Source organism: Oncorhynchus nerka, linkage group LG23 (assembly GCF_034236695.1).
Source record: "Oncorhynchus nerka isolate Pitt River linkage group LG23, Oner_Uvic_2.0, whole genome shotgun sequence".
In the NCBI taxonomy this organism is placed as follows: domain Eukaryota; kingdom Metazoa; phylum Chordata; class Actinopteri; order Salmoniformes; family Salmonidae; genus Oncorhynchus; species Oncorhynchus nerka.
In genome coordinates, this window is record NC_088418.1 from 37,520,025 (window position 1) to 37,538,388 (window position 18,364).

The following is an 18,364-nucleotide window of genomic DNA, read 5'->3' on the forward strand; positions in this document are numbered from 1 at the left end:
CTGCCCCCCAAATCACTGAGGTCCAGCACAGAGAGGGAGAAAATAAAAACACAAATCAAGGGGGAACACACAGAGCTTGACACTGACACTTAAAATATTAGCACTCTAAACATAATGCCAGGAAATAAAAATCTTCATAGAAAAGGTGATGGAAAATGATGAACAAAGTCAAATTTTTCCCACACTGTTACGTTACAGCCTTATTCTAAAATGGATCAAATACAAATATCCCTCAATCTAGACACACTTCCCCAAAAGGACAAAGTGAAAACAGGCTGAGAAATCGTTGCACATGAAGTACAAATAAAAAACAGAAATGCCTTATTTACATAAGTATTCAGACCCTTTGCTATGAGATTCAATTGAGCACAGGTGAACCCTGTTTCCATTGATCATCCTTGAGATGTTACTACAACTTGATTGGAGTCCACCTGTGGTAATTTCAATTGATTGGACATGATTTGGAAAGGCACACACCCGTCTATATTAAGGTCCCACAGTTGACAGTGCATGCCAGAGCAAAAACCAAGCCATGAGGTCGAAAGAATTGTCAGTAGAGCTCCGAGACAGGACTGTGTAGAGGCACAGATCTGGGGATGGGTACCTAAAAAAGGTCCCCAAGAACAGTGGCCTCCATCATTCTTAAATGGAAGACGTTTGGACTCTTCCTAGAGCTGGCCGCCCGGGCGAACTGAGCAATCAGGGCAGAAGGGCCTTGGTCAGGGAGGTGACCAAGAACCCAATGGTCACTCTGACCGAGCTCCAGAGTTCCTCTGTGGAAATTGGAGAACCTTCCAGAAAAACCACCAAGCAGGCCTTTATGGTAGAGTTCTAAAATGCTAAAAAACGTGTAAAACCTGTTTTCTCTTTGTCATTATGGTGTAGTGTGTGTAGATTGATGAGGGGAAAAAAAGATTTAATCAGTTTTAGCCTGGTCCCAGATCTGTTGTGTTCTTGCCAAATTCATTGATGTCATTGGCAAGCCAAACTTGTGGAAACAGGATGCACCTGAGCTCAATTTCGTGTCTCATAGCAAAGGGTCTGAATACTTACGTAAATAAGGTATTTCCACTTTTTATTTTTAATAAATTAGCTTTTTTAAATTATTTTTTTTACAGTTTTTGCTGTCATTATGGGGTATTGTGTGTAGATTGATGAGGGAAACTTATTATTGAATCATTTTTAGAATAAGGCTGTAACGTAACAAAACGGGGGAAAAGTCAAGGGGTCTGAATACTTTCCGAATGCACTGTATATATATGTTTTAGACCAGAGGAAAGAGTTCCTCCTACTGGCCCTTCAACACCAGTTCCAGCAGCATCTGGTCTCCCATCCAGGAACCAACCAGGACCAACCCTGCTTAGCTTCAGAGGCAAGCCAGCAGTGGGATGCAGGGTGGTATGCTGCTGGCAAATCAATCAAATAAAAGCAGTTCAAATCTAAATATTCAAAGCCGGCCACACCCGTTGCCCCCTCACCTTTTGCCCGCCGCCTCCTCGGAGGCGCCCCCCTTGCCCTGTTTGTCGATGACGATCTTGTCGTTCATGCCAAATTTGCACTCCGGCATGCCGCTCAGGTAGCTTTTCATCACCACGCGGCCTGAGACGTGGGCGCTCAGCACCTGGCCTGATTTGAGCAGAGGAAGAGGTTACCACGGAGCAACACGGAAGGCAGGTAACCGGTTCAGGAGAGTGGTTTACACATTAAAAACAGGCAGGTGGCGGCCTCTAGTGTCCACACTGGCACTATACCACTCCGCTAAATTTGCATTCATCGTCATATTTATTTAACCTTGATTTAACTAGGCAAGTCAGTTAAGAACACATTCTTATTTACAATGACAGCCTACCGGAGAACAGTGGGTTAACTGCCTTGTTCAGGGGCAGAACAACAGAGTATTACTTTGTCAGCTCTGTGATTCGATCCAGCAACCTTTTGGTTACTGGCCAACGCTCTAACCACTAGGCTACCTGTCGCCCAAAAATATTATAAATATATTGGCACCCTTGCACTTTTCTTAAATAATTCCCTATTTCTGCTAAAATGTTTGGTTTACACACCTTGTTATTGGATTTTTAACATTGCAGAACCAATTTCTGTGCTACACACAGGATTTTTTTGTTTAATTTTTACATTATAATGTCAGAAAATGTCCATAACATATCTGCAGTAATAGTGTAATGATAGTGTTTCACAGGTGTTACTTAACCGCCAGCGATATTGGCCTATTGATTTCTCCCACCGGAGAGGCATCTGTTGTCAAAATGGGAAAGCTGTTATCTAGCGGAAATCACTCTGTCATTTCGATTTAGATGGTACAATGATTCCCTTTCAGTATTCAGTGCTTGATTTCTCACATAAACAGAAATTGAGCATACAGTGTAGACTATTAGAAACATGGATATTACACAGGATTTTCCACTAGATAACACAGCCAAAGTCAGAACAGCTTTCCCATTTGTACAACAGATGCAGCGTCGGCGGGAGAACTCAATAGGCAAAAATCTTAGGTGTAGCACCTTTAAGTCTACTCTTTTAATCATGGGGTTGCTATGCTGCCTCTGGTACTGGGGGTCTTGAATATGTGCAAGACATCATGAAATCAGCAGATTATCAAGGTGTTTTGGAGTCCAATGTTCAAACCAGTGTCCAGAAACTGGGTCTCCATCGAAGGTTGTGGGTCTTCCAGCAGGACACATATCAAAAAGCAGCCAGGAATGGTTCAAATCACATGCAAAAATAATGGTGAGATCTGGTGGAGGGCACCTCTCAAAAAAGAATTAGAGCAGTTTGTTGCTGCCAAATTGATAGCAGAAAGGTACAGCAAGCTCATTGAAGCATTTGTCTGCAGTAATCTTGGCCAAAGGCTGTGCAACAAGCTCCGGGGTGCTACTAATTTTGTCCATGCCATTTGTCTTTATTTTCTAAACTGAGTTTACAAAAATGCACTTGGTTCTGCAATGCTGAAAATCCAATAACATGGTGTGGAGACCAAAAGTGTTTTTCCATTTCAACTTATTTTAGAAGAATTTGGGACATTTTTACAAAAAGTGCAAGGTTGACAATATATTTGGCCGCAACTGTAAAGCCTAGTAGCCTAGTCTTTGTAATGTGAGATCATGATAGATCATTGGATCTCTGACCTTATCTAGTCTTGGTGATTGTAGATTGTGCATATATAGTGAGCTCCAAAAGTATTGGACAGTGACACATACTTTGTTGTTTTGGCTCTGTACTCCAGCACTATGAATTTGAAACATTACAATGACTATGAGGTTAACATTGCAAACTGTCTTTTTCATCCATTTCGGGGGAACCGTTTAGAAATTACAGCACTTTTAGTACATAGTCCCCCCCATTTTAGGGGACTGAAAGTATTGGGACAAATTCACGTGTATTAAAGTAGTCAAAAGTGTAGTATTTGGTTCCATATTCCTAGCACGCAACAATTACATCAAGATTGTGACTCTACAAACTCGTTTCGATTTTTGTGCCCAATACAAATGAACAGTAAATAATGTATTTTGTCATTTCCGAGTCCCTTTTATTGTAAATAAGAATAGAATGTGTTTCTAAACACTTCTCCATTAAATGCTAACATAGTGTCACACCCTGACCGTAGATTGCTTTGTATGTTTCTATTTTTGTTTGGTCAGGGTGTGCTTTGGGTGGGCATTCTATGTTTGTATGTCTAGGTTTTGTATTTCGGCCGGGTATGGTTCTCAATCAGGGACAGCTGTCTATCGTTGTCTCTGATTGGGAATCATACTTAGGTAGCCTGTTTTTCCACTTTTAGTTGTGGGTAGTTCTATTTCTGTTTAGTGTTTGTTTCAACTTGCAGGACTGTTTCGGGTTTTCCTTTTGTTATTTTTGTATTCATTGTTCAGTTCCTTACAATAAAGATGAACATGTATCCCGCTGCATTTTGGTCTGACGATTCCTCTTCTTCTGATGAAAGCCTTTGCACATAGTGAATAATGAGTGAGAAAGACGCAGAAATATCACCCCCCCACAAAAAAATGCTAACCTGTTATGTTATTGTAATGGTGAGAGCTTAGCATGTCTTGGGGGTATGACATTTTTAAGTCTAACTTTCTCACTCCTCTCTAGTCACAATTCATTCAGGACTATCCGTCATCATGGTAGCGTCCACATTAATGTAAAAGTGTTTAGAAACATTCTTATTTACAATAAAAGTAACTCCAAAATGAAAATACAGTCGGAAGTTTACATACACTTAGGTTGGAATCATTAAAACTAGCTTTTCAACCACTCCACAAGTTCCTTGTTAACTTCTTTGGGACTGGGGGGCAGTATTACCGTAATTGCTGGACTATTAAGCGCACCTGAATATAAACCGCACCCACTGAATTATTAAAAAATATGTATTTTTTACAGAAATAAGCCGCACATGTCTATAAGCCGCAGGTGCCTACCGGTACATTGAAACAAATGAACTTTACACAGCCTTTAAACGAAACACGGCTTGTAACAAAAATTAAACAGTAGCCTACCAAGGTCACTATCTTCCTCCTCCTGTGCACTGAAACCACTGAAGTCATCTCCTTCGGTGTCGGAGTTGAATAGCCTCAGAATTGCTTCATCCGATGTTGGATCGCTGCCCTCTTCAACACGCAGCAGTCCAGCCTTTCGAAACCCGTTGATGATAGTGGATGTTTTTGACAATGCTCCACGCTGTCAGAAGCTCTATTTCCTTTTCCAACAGCCAGATCGATCGCCTTCAACTTGAAAGCTGCATCATATGCATTTCTCCGTGTCTTTGCCATGATGAGGGTGACAAAATGACTACCGTAATCAGAATGATGGGAAGTTTGAGCGCGCTCGATTTACGTCACATTATGTGACGGTGCTCAGTTTTTTGGCGGCATGAATCTTGTGAAAGCGGGAAAAATACATAAATTAGCCGCGTCATTGTTTAAACCGCGAGGTTCAAAGCGTGGGAAAAAAGTAGCGGCTTATAGTCCGGAAATTACGGTAAGTAGCTGTAATAAAAAGGTGCCCAGAGTAAACTGCCTGCTACTCAGCCATAAAAGCTAGAATATGAATATAATTAGTAGATTTGGATAGAAAACACTCTGACGTTTCTAAAACTGTTTGAATGATGTCTGTGAGTATAACAGAACTCATTTGGCAGGCAAAAACCTGAGAAAACAATCCAACCAGGAAGTGGGAAATCTGAGGTTTGTAGTTTTTCAAGTCATTGCCTATCGAATATACAGTGTATATGGGGTCATATTGCACTCCCTAAGGCTTCCACTAGATGTCAACAGTCTTTAGAACCTTGTTTGATGCTTCTACTGAGAAGGAAGGGGGAATGAGAGCGGAATGAGTCAGAGGTCTGCCAGAGTGCCATGAGCTGACCACGCGGCGTTCACGTGAGAGGTAGCTTGCGTTCCATTGCAATTCTACAGACAAATGAATTCTCCAGTTGGAACATTATTGAAGATTTATGATAAAAACATACTAAAGATTGATTCTATACATCGTTGGACATGTTTCTACGAACTGTAATATAACTTTTCGTCTGAACTTTCGCTTGGACTTGAGTTTGGATTGTGTACTAAACGCGCAAACAAAAAGGAGGTATTTGGAAATAAATGGACTTTATCAAACATTTATTGTGGAACTGGGACTCCTGGTGGGAGTGCATTCTGATGAAGATCATCAAAGGTAAGTGAATATTTCTAATGCTATTTCTGACTTCTGTTGACTGCACAACATGGCGGATATCTGTATGGCTGTTTTGTTGTCTGAGCGCTGTACTCAGATTATTGCATGGTGTGCATTTTCGGTAAATCTTTTTTGAATTCTGACACAGCGGTTGGTTTAAGGAGATGTTTATCTAAAGTTCCATGCATAACACTTGTATTTTCATCAATATTTATGATGAGTATTTCTGTAAATTGATGTGGCTCTCTGCAAAATCACCGGATGTTTTGGAACTACTGAACATAACACGCCAAAGTAACTCAAATTTTTGGATATAAATATGAACTTTATCGAACAAAACATACATGTATTGTGTAACATGAAGTCCTATGAGTGTCATCTGATGATGATCATCAAAGGTTAGTGATTAATTTTATCTATATTTCTGCTTTTTGTGACCTTGACTGGAAAAATGGCTGTGTTTTTCTGTGACTTGGTGCTTACCTAACATAATCCTTTGGTGTGCTTTCGCCGTATAGCCTTTTTGAAATCAGACACTGTGGCTGGATTAACAAGAATTTTATCTTTAAAATGCTGTAAAATACTTGCATGCTTGAGGAATCTTAATTATGGCGCCCTGCACTTTCACTGGCTGTTGGCGAGGTGAGACGCTACCATTAACAAACTATAGTTTTGGCAAGTCGGTTAGGATATCTACTTTGTGCATGACACACAAGTAATTTTTCCAACAATTGTTTACAGACAGATTATTTCACTTATAATTCACTGTATCACAATTCCAGTGGGTCAGAAGTTTACATACATTAAGCTGACTGTGCCTTTAAAACAGCTTGGAAAATTCCAGAAAATGATGTCATGGCTTTAGAAGCTTCTGATAGGCTAATTGACATCATTTGAGTCAATTGGAGGTGTACCTGTGGATGTATTTCAAGGTCTCTTTTCTTGGGAAAATCAAAGAAATCAGCCAAGACCCCAGAAAAAAATTGTAGACCTCCACAAGTCTGGTTCATCCTTGAGAGCAATTTCCAAATGCCTGAAGGTACCACATTCATCTGTACAAAAAATAGTACGCAAGTATAAATACCATGGGACCACGCAGCCGTCATACCGCTCAGGAAGGAGACGTGTTCTGTCTCCTAGAGATGAACGTACTTTGGTGCGAAAAGTGCAAATCAATCCCTGAACAACAGCAAAGGACCTTGTGGAGATGCTGGAGGAAACCGGTACAAAAGTATCTATATCCACAGTAAAACGAGTCCTATATTGACATAACCTGAAAGGCCGCTCAGCAAGAAACATCTCAAGACATCTTGGTCGCAAATGGGTCTTCCAAATGGACAATGATCCCAAGCATACTTCCACAGTTATTGGAGTGGCCATCACAAAGCCCTGACCTCAATCCCTTAGAACATTTTGAAAATTAGAAAATTTGTGGGCAGAAATGAAAAAGTGTGTGCGAGCAGCAAGGAGGCCTACAAACCTGACTCAGTTACATCAGCTCTGTCAGGAGGAATGGGCCAAAATTCACCCAACTTATTGTGGGAAGCTTGTGGAAGGCTACCCAAAACATTTGACCCAAGTTTAAATTGTTTAAGGCAATGCATCCAAATACTAATTGAGTGCATGTAAACTTCTGACCCACTGGGAATGTGATGTAAGAAATAAAAGCTGAAATAAATCACTCTACTATTATTCTGACATTTCACATTCTTAAAATAAAGTGGTGATCCTAACTGACCTAAAACAGGGAATTTTTACTAGGATTAAATGTCAGGAATTGTGAAAAGGTGAGTTTAAATGTCTTTGGTTAAGGTGTATGTAAACTTCCGACTTCAACTGTACATTATTTATCATTCATTTCTATTGGGCACAAAATAATCTGAAACAACCAAAACAAACAGCAAATGCAGACAACAGTTTGTAGAGTTACAAGCTTGATGTAATCATTGCATGCTAGGAATATGGGCCAAAACTATACTTGACTACTTTAATACACATAAGTGAATTTGTCCAAATACGTTTGGTCCCTAAAAATGGGGCCTATGTAAAAACGTTTTTTTAAATATTGTCATTTAAACGGTTTACCCGATATGGATGAAAATACCCTCCAATTAATGCTGACAGTCTGCACTTCAACCAGTCTGTCATTATACCATTTCATATCCAAAGTGCTAACATAGAGCCAGAACAAAAAAAAAGTATGTTTTGTAGATCACTGTTGTATGTATTTTCCAAAAGTATCGAATGTGAAGTGCCTTTGAAGTGCCCAATGCACAGCCAGTCTTGCCCAAACGGTCCATTCTTGCTGCCCACGTGATAACGAGGACCAATATGGAAATAAGTTGGAAGACTGCATTGTTTTTTAAATTCTCTATCATTTTTATGTATTGTTGTCCTCACATGAATTAGTCACCTCTATATGCATTTTAAACATGTCCAATAGAATGTATTAATTCAAGCAAGGCCCAAGACCAGAGTCCAGTGTACGTTTGTCTTTGTTGATTTGTTTCAGTACAGCAGTGTTGCAAAGTCCTTGCTGCAAAACACACACATCGGTTTTACCTTGTGGGGACATCAGCAGGTTGACGCTCTCCAGCACATCCAGGAAGAGCTCGTTGCGACGGTACTTGATGCCCTCGCGACGCCAGCCGATCTGCCCAGTCACCTGACTGGTGATCTGAGACTGCTCCTCCTTGGACTGGAGACAGAGAGAGAGAGAAAAGGGAGGGATAGACAGAGATGGAGGAAAAGGACAGGGAGGAGAGAGAAACAAGTGTTTGATAAAGAGAGGAAAAAGACAAGGAAAGAGGGTCAAAAGGAGGGATGGACAGAGAGGAAAAGGACAGGGAGGAGAGAGAAACAAGTGGTTGATAAAGAGAGGAAAAAGGAGGGATGGACAGAGAGGAAAAGGACAGGGAGGAGTAGAGAAAAGGGATTTACAGAGAGGACAAGGGAGGAAAGAGAGAAGAGGGATGGACAGAGAGGAAAAGGACAGGGAGGAGTAGAGAGAAAAGGGATTGACAGAGAGAGGACAAGGAGGAGGAAAGAGAGAGGAGGGATGGACAGAGAGGAAAAGGACAGGGAGGAGTAGAGAAAAGGGATGGACAGAGAGGACAAGGAGGAGGAAAGAGAGGAGGGATTGACAGAGAGGACAAGGAGGAGGAAAGAGAGAAGAGTGATGGAGAAAAGAGGGTAAAAGGACAGTGAGGAAGAAAAGTAGGGACAGAGATCAGGGAGAGAGAAAATGAGAATGTCATTTTTTATTTATTTAACCAGGCAAGTCAGTTAAGAACAAATTCTTATTTACAATGACGGCCTACCGGGGAACAGTGGGTTATCGGCCTTCTTCAGGGGCAGAACGACAAATGTTCACCGTGTCAGCTTGGGGATTCAATCCAGCAACCTTTCGGTTACTGGCCCAACGATCTAACCATTAGGCTACCTGTCGCCCCATGCCAGATTGTTATGCCTGTTAACACTTTTCACCTGGGTAATTCTAACGACAACTCAATCTGTAAAGTTGGACTCTGCAATATGTTGGTCATATATCCGTAAGGAGACAGTCACCCCTCTGTGCAAGTTGTTAAACAGCCGAGTCTGCCTTTAAACAACCAATCAAAAGGGAGAGTACTCACATGGTGCTGGAGAATGAAATGACCAAGGGATAAACGGCAGCCACGTAGCACAAAGACAGAGAGACAGACACCGAGAGACAGAGAGACAGAGACACACACAGAAAGCGAGCCAGCAAGAGAAAAATACATTACACAAGTCTACATCGAATTCATCACTGTCATCAGCTCTGACCGAAGCCATCCCTCATACCCAACATCAACAGCTGAAAAGGTATACTACAGTGTGACTACCACACAGTCCAAACTGGATGAGAGATAACTTAAAATAATGATCATGGTGCCCACCTGGCTCTTGATGCCCGTTTGAGTGATGAAGGTCTTCAGTGCGCCAGTCTCCGAGTTCTGGGGGTAGCCAAAGTCCAGGATCTCTACAAGGGACAGGGGGACCGTGAGACCACACACTTCTGCTATGAGCTCACCAGATGGGCTCACAAAGAAACACCATCTTATTTTATGTAACCCTTATTTGACCAGGTAAATTCAGAGACCGTGTTGAACATGAGTGACGATCTGGGAAATGGTTGCAGGGGAGGGGTTGTTTCCAACCGTTACTCTCATGAAGTAAAAAAAACAATATCGTCTTTCCCAAACATCATAGATCAGAAGAAAGTTGTACTTGTATGTTTTTAAAACATTTCCACTGCTACATTTTCTGTATATTGCTATTCACCTAAAGAAAATGAATATGTGGCCTGGCTGGTCTAGGGGTAATGCCGCAGCTTCTGGCACACATGCACAGGCAGGGCATAGGTTTTAAATCTGGCCAACTGCCTTAGACACAACCTCTCCACCTTTCACCACTATAATTCTATGTCACTATCTGTATAAAACATTTATTTAAACAAATGTAAAAAGTCATTTTTGAAAAGAAAAGCAATAATAATAATGTCACCAATATCTTGAGTGGATATTAGCAAGTCTGCAATGTCTGTCACCGTCACACAGCACACCTCGACATCTGCCGGCGCTATATTTTCTTTAGGTTGAGATTTTCTTGCTTATAAGTCACAAAAATCTAAACCTAAAAAAACAACAGCACAGCAGAAAGGCTGACCGCAGCACGAGAGAACCACTTCAAGATGTGGCATGATGATTGTGTGGAATTCCTGTAAAGTTTATTAGGTTGTTGTAAAAACGATTGGGGAAATAACATGCTGCAAATGAGACCACACACACTAGGGATGGGCACAGTTATTAAACTATTCTAATATCTGAACGGATTTTAGTATTCGATTACTTTTTGGGGGAAAAGCCTATTTTTTCAATGAAAAGACTGTCCAAAATGAAATGATCTATGTGACATTGCTACAAGGGCTGACCCCATTTAGCCGACTAGTCGATTGTTTGCTCGATAGGCTGTTGGTCGAGCGAGATTTCTTTAGTCGAGCAGTAGCAAAAAATAAAATAATGGTGTACAAGACACCAGTCTGATTCGCGCTGAGTGGACTGACCCATTGTGGAGGTCATGGGGATGACACAGACCACCAGTCTAAGACGTGCTACTGAAATTGTATATGGTTATCTTACATAAGAACAATGGTGCGACACTAATAAAAATGAGATTATAACAAATGCGCTGTCTACCTCATTGGATAGTGGTCGCTGTAGGTAATGTCATTATCATTAGTAGACCTTAGTATAGCAGCCTTGTATAACAACCATGTCATTATCATTAGTAGACCTTAGTATAGCAGCCTTGTATAACAACCATGTCATTATCATTAGTAGACCTTAGTATAGCAGCCTTGTATAACAACCATGGAGCTGTAGGTAATGTCATTATCATTAGTAGACCTTAGTATAACAGCCTTGTATAACAACCATGGAGCTGTAGGTAATGTCATTATCATTAGTAGACCTTAGTATAGAAGCCTTGTATAACAACCATGTCATTATCATTAGTAGACCTTAGTATAGCAGCCTTGTATAACAACCATGGAGCTGTAGGTAATGTCATTATCATTAGTAGACCTTAGTATAGCAGCCTTGTATAACCACAAAGGAACCAAAAATGAACCTGATATCAACGTCCGAGAAAAAACGTGTTTTTCAGCATCCTGTAAAATATATATTTTAAACATACAGAAAACACGGTTTGATCTTTCTTTCAGAAAAAAAAATTGAATCTAACTTCACTGTCTGGACAATACGTATTTAAGATCTCTTTTCAACGTCATTTTGCTTACTGGGACTATTTTAGTATTGCGGGAGGCAGCATTTTTTGGTCTTGCCTATGGCGGCAGAACGGCAAAGACCGGCTCTGGCTATAGATCAGGCTCAATTATGCCCTACTTGGACAGGATTCGTTTTAAATGGGGGAGGTCGGGTAATGTAATTATGTGCACAAAGCACAAAACACCTCAACTGTCATTTTTGTTCCATCCGAAACTGCCATGTCAGCCATTTTTACATGTCAGGAGAGTAACAATTCCAGCCAGAATAACCTACTATTTGTTAGTGAACGCCAATGTCCTCTGATAATATTAGTCTCATGCGACATCCCCGTGTTTTGAGAAATGTCTGCGTTTGACAGGTGTTGCTCACGGTTTGCGCAAGAAAACAATAACTGATTGGATAAATTGACAACGGATGTTCAAGGAGGTCACTGTCTCGAGCAGTTACTTTTCTTTTAACATCATAAAGTCTGAGCCTGGCCCAGCTCAATCAAATCAATTGCTGGTCGACTCCCACTAGTAATTTATGTGTCTTAATAATTCAATCTAAGTGTGTGCTTAAAGCACAAGGCAAGCTCAGTGAATATAGTCGATTTGATTAAAACGCATAGGAGGTATCAATATATGGAGAAATACACGATTAAAAATGTCGACCAATTGATTGATCGAAAGGACATCACTTTTTTGTCGGGGGCAGCCCTAATTGCTACATATATAAGGATAGACCATGACAATTGAAATGTTAGTAAAAATGATTTTTATTACACTTTTTATGAGTGCACCCTATAAAAAAAGACATACCGGTAGCCTACACACCTTGTAACTTGCTGTTGGTCAGGCAATCAAAGCAGCACTACATTCAGAGGCTCCATGTGTCGCAAATAAAGTGGTAGATTTCTAAATCAATTCAAAATGAAATTACAATTATGGAATGAAGTTGGCTAAATGAGAAGGAGCAGGCTACAATGATCAACCAACAGGTAAGGCTGTTTTTGTAGACAAGGACGAAGAGCCCAGCAAAATAGCCTCAATTAGCCTTGCTAGCTAGCTAGCTGGCAAGTGAAGCTAGCGTCTTTACATTGATTTGATGCTGTCAAGACAAGACACTACCAGATGAGATGATAGATAACCTATCGCTGCAATACGTGTCCTCCATCTCACACACTGGCCCCTGGCCCTCTCCCGCCCCTCCCCCACCCTTCTGCTAAAAACAACAAGCAGAGTACACCGGCTCTTTCCTGAGTAGCGCCCCCATTGAAGTAAGAAAATACAGTGGGGCAAAAAAAGTATTTAGTCAGCCACCAATTGTGCAAGTTCTCCCACTTAAAAAGATGAGAGGCCTGTAATTTTCATCATAGGTACACTTCAACTATGACAGACTAAATGAGGGGGAAAAATCCAGAAAATCACATTGTAGGATTTTTATGAATTTATTTGCAAATTATGGTGGAAAATAAGTATTTGGTCACCTACAAACAAGCAAGATTTCTGGCTCTCACAGACCTGTAATTTCTTCTTTAAGAGGCTCCTCTGTCCTCCACTCGTTACCTGTATTAATGGCACCTGTTTGAACTTGTTATCAGTATAAAAGACACCTGTCCACAACCTCAAACAGTCACACTCCAAACTCCACTATGGCCAAGACCAAAGAGCTGTCAAAGGACACCAGAAACAAAATTGTAGACCTGGACCAGGCTGAGAAGACTGAATCTGCGATAGGTAAGCAGCTTGGTTTGAAGAAATCAACTGTGGGAGCAATTATTAGGAAATGGAAGACATACAAGACCACTTATAATCTCCCTCGATCTGGGGCTCCACGCAAGATCTCACCCCGTGGGGTCAAAATGATCACAAGAACGGTGAGCAAAAATACCAGAACCACACGGGGGGACCTAGTGAATGACCTGCAGAGAGCTGGGACCAAAGTAACAAAGCCTACCATCAGTAACACACTACGCCGCCAGGGACTCAAATCCTGCAGTGCCAGACGTGCCCCCCTGCTTAAGCCAGTACATGTCCAGAAGAAGATTGGGAGAATGTCATATGGGAGACCAAGATGGCATAGCAGTTCAGACGTCTTTTGTCCTCGTCGTGTCCTGTATATATATATATATTTACAACTATTTTCACATACATTTTAATTTTAATTTCCATCAACTCATCTTCAAAACACTCTCCTGCAACCCGCCTCACCAATTTATATTTATAAAAAAGTATTATTTACCTCAAATCTGTAATCCTCCAAGAAGCTAGTTCAGAAGCTAGTTCAGAAGCTAGTTCAGAAGCTAGTTCAGAAGCTAGTTCAGAAGCTAGTTCGCTTCTTTACTGGCAAGTCGTTAGTATTCAGCTAACCACGGTTTGTGGTCATCAGCTATCCTTTAGCTCGAAAATCTATCGCCAGTTTTGTACGGCGCAGCGCGGCTCGGAACGGAACATACCGGACCAATTTTTCTCTCCATGTCCCTGGATTTCAACTGCTCTCTGGACATTCATACCCGGATCTCACAGCTAGCTAGCTGCTATCCGTGTGACTATCGGCTTTCGTCGATTCCGGAGCAAACATCAATTATTCCGGAGCTAGCCAGCTCCGTCAATCACTCCTGAGTTCCATCAACCACTCCTGGGCTGCAGTCACCTATCCGGACCCGTTTTACTGCCTACGCGGAGCCCCACCGGGCCTTCACAACTGGACTGCCGATGTTATCTACCCGAAGGAGATCCGGCTGGCTCCTCCGTCGCGACGTTACCTGAACGCCCATCTGCGGCCTGCTAACCGTTAGCTGTCTTACCGGCTGCTATCTGAATAGACAACCGGACAATTTATTTATTTTTATTATTATGATGTTGTTTTCTTCTTGGGCCTCTATAACTATATCTATTGTTTTTATTTTTGTTGTTGTTGTGTGATTTGGATCAATCCCCTCTACCACACGGAACCCCACTAATCTACTGACGGAACGCAAGAGGTGGCTAACAACAGACCTCCATCCTATGCTAGCTTGCTACCGATGGCCTGGCTAGCTGTCTAAATCGCCGTGACCCCCAACCAACCTCTCCACTCACTGGACCCTTTTGATCACTCGACTAAGCATGCCTCTCCTTAATGTCAATATGTCTTGTCCATTGCTGTTCTGGTTTAGTGTTTATTGGCTTATTTCACTGTAGAGCCTCTAGTCCTGCTCACTATACCTTATCCAACCTATTAGTTCCACCACCCACACATGCAATGACATCTCCTGGTTTCAATGATGTTTCTAGAGACAATATCTCTCTCTTCATCACTCAATACCTAGGTTTACCTCCACTGTATTCACATCCTACCATACCTTTGTCTGTACATTATACCTTGATACTATTTTATCGCCCCCAGAAACCTCCTTTTACTCTCTGTTCCAGACGTTCTAGACGGCCAATTCTTATTGCTTTTAGCCGCACCCTTATTCTACTCCTCCTATGTTCCTCTGGCGATGTAGAGGTGAATCCAGGCCCTGCAGTGCTTAGGTCCACTCCTATTTCCCAGGCGCTCTCTTTTGACGACTTCTGTAACCATAATAGCATTGGTTTCATGCATGTTAACATTAGAAGCCTCCTCCCTAAGTTTGTTCTATTCACTGCTTTAGCGCACTCTGCCAACCCGGATGTTCTAGCTGTGTCTGAATCCTGGCTTAGGAAGACCACCAAAAATTCAGAAATTTTAATTCCAAACTACAACATTTTCAGACAAGATAGAACTGCCAAAGGGGGCGGTGTTGCAATCTACTGCAAAGATAGCCGGCAGAGTTCTGTCCTACTATCCAGGTCTGTACCCAAACAATTTGAACTTCTACTTTTAAAAATCCACCTCTCTAAAAACAAGTCTCTCACCGTTGCCGCCTGCTATAGACCACCCTCTGCCCCCAGCTGTGCTCTGGACACCATATGTGAACTGATTGCCCCCCATCTATCTTCAGAGCTCGCGCTGCTAGGCGACCTAAACTGGAACATGCTTAACACCCCAGCCATCCTACAATCTAAACTTGATGCCCTCAATCTCACACAAATTATCAATGAACCTACCAGGTACCTCCCCAAAGCCTTAAACACGGGCACCCTCATAGATATCATCCTAACCAACTTCCCCTCTAAATACACCTCTGCTGTCTTCAACCAAGATCTCAGCGATCACTGCCTGCATCCGTAATGGGTCAGCGGTCAAACCACCTCCACTCATCACTGTAAAACGCTCCCTGAAACACTTCAGCGAGCAGGCCTTTCTAATCGACCTGGCCGGGGTATCCTGGAAGGATATTGATCTCATCCCGTCAGTAGAGGATGCCTGGATATTTTTTTAAATGCCTTCCTAACCACCTTAAATAAACATGCCCCATTCAAGAAATTTAGAACCAGGAACAGATATAGCCCTTGGTTCTCCCCAGACCTGACTGCCCTTAACCAACACAAAAACATCCTATGGCGTTCTGCATTAGCATCGAACAGCCCCCGTGATATGCAGCTGTTCGGGGAAGCTAGAAACCATTATACACAGGCAGTTAGAAAAGCCAAGGCTAGCTTTTTCAAGCAGAAATTTGCTTCCTGCAACACTAACTCAAAAAAGTTCTGGGACAGTGTAAAGTCCATGGAGAATAAGAACACCTCCTCCCAGCTGCCCACTGCACTGAAGATAGGAAACACTGTCACCACTGATAAATCCACCATAATTCAGAATTTCAATAAGCATTTTTCTACGGCTGGCCATGCTTTCCACCTGGCTACTCCTACCCTGGTCAACAGCACTGCACCCCCAACAGCAACTCGCCCAAGCCTTCCCCATTTCTCCTTCTCCCAAATCCATTCACCTGATGTTCTGAAAGAGCTGCAAAATCTGTCCAACCTCTCTTTCGTGTCGTCTTGAGATTCCCAAAGATTGGAAAGCAGCTGCGGTCATCCCCCTCTTCAAAAGGGGGGGACACTCTTGACCCAAACTGCTACAGACCTATATCTATCCTACCATGCCTTTCTAAGGTCTTCGAAAGCCAAGTCAAAAAACAGATTACCGACCATTTCTAATCTCACCATACCTTCTCTGCTATGCAATCTGGTTTCAGAGCTGGTCATGGGTGCACCTCAGCCACGCTCAAGGTCCTAAACGATATCTTAAACGCCATCGATAAGAAACATTACTGTGCAGCCGTATTCATTGATCTGGCCAAGGCTTTCGACTCTGTCAATCACCACATCCTCATCGGCAGACTCGACAGCCTTGGTTTCTCAAATGATTGCCTCGCCTGGTTCACCAACTACTTCTCTGATAGAGTTCAGTGTGTCAAATCGGAGGGTCTGCTGTCCGGACCTCTGGCAGTCTCTATGGGGGTGCCACAGGGTTCAATTCTTGGACCGACTCTCTTCTCTGTATACATCAATGAGGGCGCTCTTGCTGCTGGTGAGTCTCTGATCCACCTCTACGCAGACGACATCATTCTGTATACTTCCGGCCCTTCTTTGGACACTGTGTTAACAACCCTCCAGGCAAGCTTCAATGCCATACAACTCTCCTTCCGTGGCCTCCAATTGCTCTTAAATACAAGTAAAACTAAATGCATGCTCTTCAACCGATCGCTACCTGCACCTACCCGCCTGTCCAACATCACTACTCTGGACGGCTCTGACTTAGAATACGTGGACAACTACAAATACCTAGGTGTCTGGTTAGACTGTAAACTCTCCTTCCAGACCCATATCAAACATCTCCAATCCAAAGTTAAATCTAGAATTGGCTTCCTATTTCGCAACAAAGCATCCTTCACTCATGCTGCCAAACATACCCCTGTAAAACTGACAATCCTACCAATCCTCGACTTTGGCGATGTCATTTACAAAATAGCCTCCAATACCCTACTCAACAAATTGGATGCAGTCTATCACAGTGCAATCTGTTTTGTCACCAAAGCCCCATATACTACCCACCATTGCGACCTGTACGCTCTCGTTGGCTGGCCCTCGCTTCATACTCGTCGCCAAACCCACTGGCTCCATGTCATCTACAAGACCCTGCTAGGTAAAGTCCCCCCTTATCTCAGCTCGCTGGTCACCATAGCATCTCCCACCTGTAGCACATGCTCCAGCAGGTATATCTCTCTAGTTACCCCCAAAACCAATTCTTTCTTTGGCCTCTCCTTCCAATTCTCTGCTGCCAATGACTGGAACGAACTACAAAAATCTCTGAAACTGGAAACACTTATCTCCCTCACTAGCTTTAAGCACCAACTGTCAGAGCAGCTCACAGATTACTGCACCTGTACATAGCCCACCTATAATTTAGCCCAAACAACTACCTCTTTCCCAACTGTATTTAATTTATTTATTTATTTCACTCCTTTGCACCCCATTATTTTTATTTCTACTTTGCACATTCTTCCATTGCAAAACTACCATTCCAGTGTTTTACTTGCTATATTGTATTTACTTTGCCACCATGGCCTTTTTTGCCTTTACCTCCCTTCTCACCTCATTTGCTCACATTGTATATATACTTGTTTATACTGTATTATTGACTGTATGTTTGTTTTACTCCATGTGTAACTCGGTGTCGTTGTATCTGTCGAACTGCTTTGCTTTATCTTGGCCAGGTCGCAATTGTAAATGAGAACTTGTTCTCAACTTGCCTACCTGGTTAAATAAAGGTAATAAATAAAAAATAAATAAAAATATGGTCAGATGAAACCAAAATATAACTTTTTGGTAAAAACTCAACTCGTCGTGTTTGGAGGACAAAGAATGCTGAGTTGCATCCAAAGAACACCATACCTACTGTGAAGCATGGGGGAGGAAACATCATGCTTTGGGGCTGTTTTTCTGCAAGGGGACCAGGACGACTGATCCGTGTAA

At 42.1% G+C, this 18,364-nt stretch overlaps 1 protein-coding gene across 2 annotated transcripts in view; it reads right to left on the bottom strand.

Annotated features, from left to right (window-relative positions):
• Window positions 1-18,364, bottom strand: part of LOC115106789 (AP-2 complex subunit mu) — a 52,286-nt gene that overhangs the window by 7,207 nt on the left and 26,715 nt on the right. The window contains exons 5-8 of one of the 2 annotated variants that reach the window (XM_029629877.2): window positions 9,612-9,694; window positions 8,254-8,389; window positions 1,479-1,626; window positions 1-15 (exon numbers count right to left, since the gene is read on the bottom strand). In XM_029629877.2, the coding sequence (XP_029485737.1) occupies window positions 1-15; window positions 1,479-1,626; window positions 8,254-8,389; window positions 9,612-9,694 (382 nt within the window). The remainder of the gene's footprint in view (window positions 16-1,478; window positions 1,627-8,253; window positions 8,390-9,611; window positions 9,695-18,364) is intronic. The other variant, XM_029629880.2, reaches the window with a different exon arrangement.